At 47.3% G+C, this 3,838-nt stretch overlaps 1 protein-coding gene across 1 annotated transcript; it reads right to left on the bottom strand.

Moving 5' to 3' along the window:
* Positions 1-1,252: 1,252 nt before the first annotated feature.
* On the bottom strand, positions 1,253-3,282 carry LOC144120732 (diamine acetyltransferase 1-like). The gene is made up of 3 exons (XM_077653394.1): positions 3,002-3,282; positions 2,457-2,717; positions 1,253-1,521 (listed from the first exon to the last, which is right to left on the bottom strand). The coding sequence occupies exons 1-3, from the start codon at positions 3,233-3,235 to the stop codon at positions 1,378-1,380; spliced, it is 639 nt and encodes a 212-aa protein (XP_077509520.1). The 5' UTR covers positions 3,236-3,282; the 3' UTR covers positions 1,253-1,377.
* Between the last annotated feature and the right edge of the window lie 556 nt (positions 3,283-3,838).

The raw sequence follows: 3,838 nt of genomic DNA on the forward strand, positions 1-3,838 counted from the left end.
GGAATGAACAGCAGTTTAGAATTGGTAGCGAGGCGCAGGAAGTGCTAAGGGGATACGTCTACTTAGGACAAGTAGTGACCGCAGATCCGGATCACGAGAGTGAGTGAAATAATTAGAATAAGAATGGGGTGGAGCGCATTTGGCTGGTTCTCTCAGATGATGAATGGCAGTTTAGCAGTATCCCTCCAGAGAAAAGTATATAACAGCTGTGTCTTACCGGTACTCATACGGGGCAGAAACGTGGTGGCTAACAAAAAGTTAAGGAAAACTCAGCGAGTTATGGAACTAGCTATGGAAGGAGCTTACCCTTACAAAAATTTCATTAGACAGTCTATAGACAGTCGATATACTGTCTATAGATCTGTCTATAAAGTCTATAGAGTCTCTATTGACAAACCTTAATAAATAAAGGACAAACCTTAAAGAGCAGTCTGTAGGCAATACAAATCCTACCGACAGTCTATAGATAATCTATAGATTTATGGCCATACACTTTTATTAGACTTTCGTCTATAGACAGTCTATACACTATGAACAGACCAAAAGAAATATCTATAGGAAGGCAATAATGTCTATAAGAGGTCTATAGGCTGTCTATAGACTATTTTTGTAAGGGTTGAGCCACACTCTCAAGCTGCTAATCGAAACTGCATTTCCTCGACTCTTCTTTTCTTGTAGTTTAATAAAAATATTTCACGCCTCAAAATTCAAAAAGCTTTCTGGTGGTGCTTACAGTATAACCGTGGCTTGCGAAAGGCTTCTGATATTGGAGCGTTAAATTATCTGGTCGGCGACTTAAACAACTGCCATCAGGTGTCTGGTTATGAAGCCACGCAGTCTGGAATATTCATAGAGCCATCGGCACCGAGTCATGTCCCGACATCACCAACATGATGCAGTGCGGGACCGCGCAATGGCCCAGGGACCCAACAGTGTATAAAACTCATTTGCAGAAATAGTTTTTCTGTATGTATGTATGTATGTATGTATGTATGTATGTATGTATGTATGTATGTATGTATGTATGTATGTATGTATGTATGTATGTATGTATGTATGTATGTATGTATGTATGTATGTATGTATGTATGTATGTATGTATGTATGTATGTATGTATGTATGTATGTATGTATGTATGTATGTATGTATGTATGTATGTATGTATGTATGTATGTATGTATGTATGTATGTATGTATGTATGTCCGTCCATCTGTCTGTCTGTCTGAAATACTTTGAACTACAACGCGCTCTTTCTCAGGCTCTTTGATAGTTTAATTTCGTTCCACTGATGACAGCTGGTAGCCGTGTCCGTCCGAAGGCGCTGCGGTTAGCGTTGGCGGTCTGGGGTTCCGTGAGGGGGTGCAGTGGTGAATCTTCAGCGGGACCTGATCTTCTCCACGGGCCGCGGGAAGCGGCTGTCCCTGTCGAAGTGGAACAGGCGGACATCCCCCGCCTCGCTAAGGTCCACCGCGCCGTTCTTGATGTAAAGCTTCTTGGCTCCTGTGTTGTCCTTGTGTACCTGCGCTCCAGAGATGTATTAGTCACCGGCGCCCATCTCGCGACGAGGTTTGGCAAGAAGATGCATTGTTCTAGCCCAAATTCGGACGCTACGGAAGAACAAAGGCACTACTATATCCCAGTCCTTCCAGCATTTGTCTTTCGGCCCCGTCAGTGCAGCGCCAGGCAATGTCTCTTCGCTCCAGTAACCAACTAGCCCAGCTGTATTCGTTATGCATGCTTTTGAAGCTCATAGACAATGCACTGTCACAGAACGCAAAGTATGCTCATTTTTTAAACCCATAAATTTCCTATGAGGGCAACATAAATGCTACCACCCACCTTGCATTGGGCGTAAGTGGCTATATATACCTATATAGGTATAGTGGCAAAGTTTCACATCCGCATCCGCAATTACGACACAGCTAGCCGCAATGGTTTCCACAAGAGATCAAAAAATTTATTCAGAGCAACCTCTACTTGCATCTTTTTGTTGTGTATTTCATAACCACAATAACTCGACCCTCAGGCTCGGAATTCAGAGTAAGCGGCCTTTGGATAGAACGCAAGTTGTTCCCTCCCTCTACGCAGCCAACACAGGGTAGACAGCTTCTCCAAGTAGAAGACAGCTGGCGTTAATAAACCTAATTCCTGAACCGAAACAAGTCTGATGGGGCATAATTCTCAAAACAGTTCATACATTAGAACAGGGTGAGATTTCTAGCTACTTCTGTTACGTATGCTGGGGACATATGAATAAAGCCAGTACTGAGACCGATGCATGGCAGGTGGCGCTGCAGACGACGACGACGGTGCGAAATTGAGTAAACAACAGAGAGCTCACGCTTTAAAAATACTAAACCTAGACAAAGCGATTGCCCAGCTGGCGCATTTTTAAGCCTGGCACCTTTTACATTGAGTCCCCCGTCACCAGGGCTGAAGGGGGACCTTATCTACCTTGTATTGGATGGCGCGGCAGCAGTTCCTCAGAGCCTGCTCGCTGACGGCCCGCAGCAGGGCCACGCCCAACCCGCGGCCCCGGCACTCGTCGCTCACGAACAGGTCCTCGATGTAGAGGATGCGGCCGGCCAACGCGGCCGAATAGCGGTAGTGGAAGGTGACCATGCCGGCGGGAACCTCCTCGGCGGCCACCAATGCCTTGGCGTTGTCCCGCCGCCGGATGGTGGCCAGAAAGGCCCACATCTCGCGGGGGTTACTCTGCACAGGCGACCAGAACACGCTGTCTCAACTGACCTTTACTGCCAGTGGTCAGTAATTAAGTCATGCGCCCCCTGCTGGTTCATACCTCCTTGGAGATAAAAGGAATATGATATGATATAGAATACGATGTATGATATGATGAATAGTATCATAAAGACTTTAAATACCTAAAGCATAGATTGATATTCAAGACATGAATGCCCTCGCCAATGCCCTAGCTGACATCCAGAGGCGATGTCTGATCAACTATACCGGCCTTGAGGCGCGAACACCGGCCCTACCTTGAACATGGCGTTCTCCAGCTCCTCGAGGGTGATCTGCACGGCGTCGGGCATGTTGTGGAAGTGCGCCAGGGCATGCACGAAGCGCAACACGGTGGCACAGTCCTCGGGCTCGGCCCGGCGCACGGCCGACTCCTCGAGGAAGCTGCTGGCGCCCTTCGGCGGCGCAGCGGAGGTCGCGCCGCCGCCGCCACTGCTGGCTCCGGTGCTGCCGACACCACTGCCCCCCTCCATGCTGCCGCCCGGTCGCCCCAGCACCGTCCCTTCTTCTTTCTTCACCTCGCACCCTGTCCCCACCTCGCGGATACAGGCAATGTGATTCCGCGAAGGTAAAGGAATGAAGTGACGAATAACACTTTCGCAACACACAGACGCACCAGGTGTTTTGGGGAAGGCGAACACTAATTTTTAAACCAAGGGAACGGAGCAGCGCAAAAAACATGCAATCACACAAGAAGAATAAGACACGACACAGACACGACAACAGCGCTCGTGTCGTGTCTTGTCCTTCTTGTGTGATAGCATGTTTTTGCGCTGCTCCGTTCCCTTGGTTAAAAAATGCACCAACTAGCCCAAAAAGAAGTTTTACTAATTTTTAAATACAGGGGTTTACAGGTTACGAGAAGCCTTTTGCTGCATACCAGTGTTGGCGGACGTCAAGAAACAAGCGAATCACGATAAATAGTAAAGTGATTAACTGTATTTTAATAGTTAACCTTTTAACATTTAGGATAGGCACCTGCTTGCACTTATATATTTGCAGCCGGTCGTTAGTAATAGCCATGTCAGTTATTATAATTTCGAAAACGCGATCATTCTCGGCGCTGTGGTTCGACA

The sequence above is a fragment of the Amblyomma americanum genome, chromosome 2, assembly GCF_052857255.1.
Source record: "Amblyomma americanum isolate KBUSLIRL-KWMA chromosome 2, ASM5285725v1, whole genome shotgun sequence".
In the NCBI taxonomy this organism is placed as follows: Eukaryota; Metazoa; Arthropoda; class Arachnida; order Ixodida; family Ixodidae; genus Amblyomma; species Amblyomma americanum.

Coding starts and splice junctions, on each gene's coding strand:
- LOC144120732 (XM_077653394.1), bottom strand. CDS start 3,235: ATGGAGGGGGGCAGTGGTGTCGGCAGCACCGGAGCCAGCAGTGGCGGC. Junction 2,718..3,001: donor TGGAGAACGCCATGTTCAAG/GTAGGGCCGGTG, acceptor TCGCCTGTGCAG/AGTAACCCCCGCGAGATGTG. Junction 1,522..2,456: donor GCCGCGCCATCCAATACAAG/GTAGATAAGGTC, acceptor TCTGGAGCGCAG/GTACACAAGGACAACACAGG.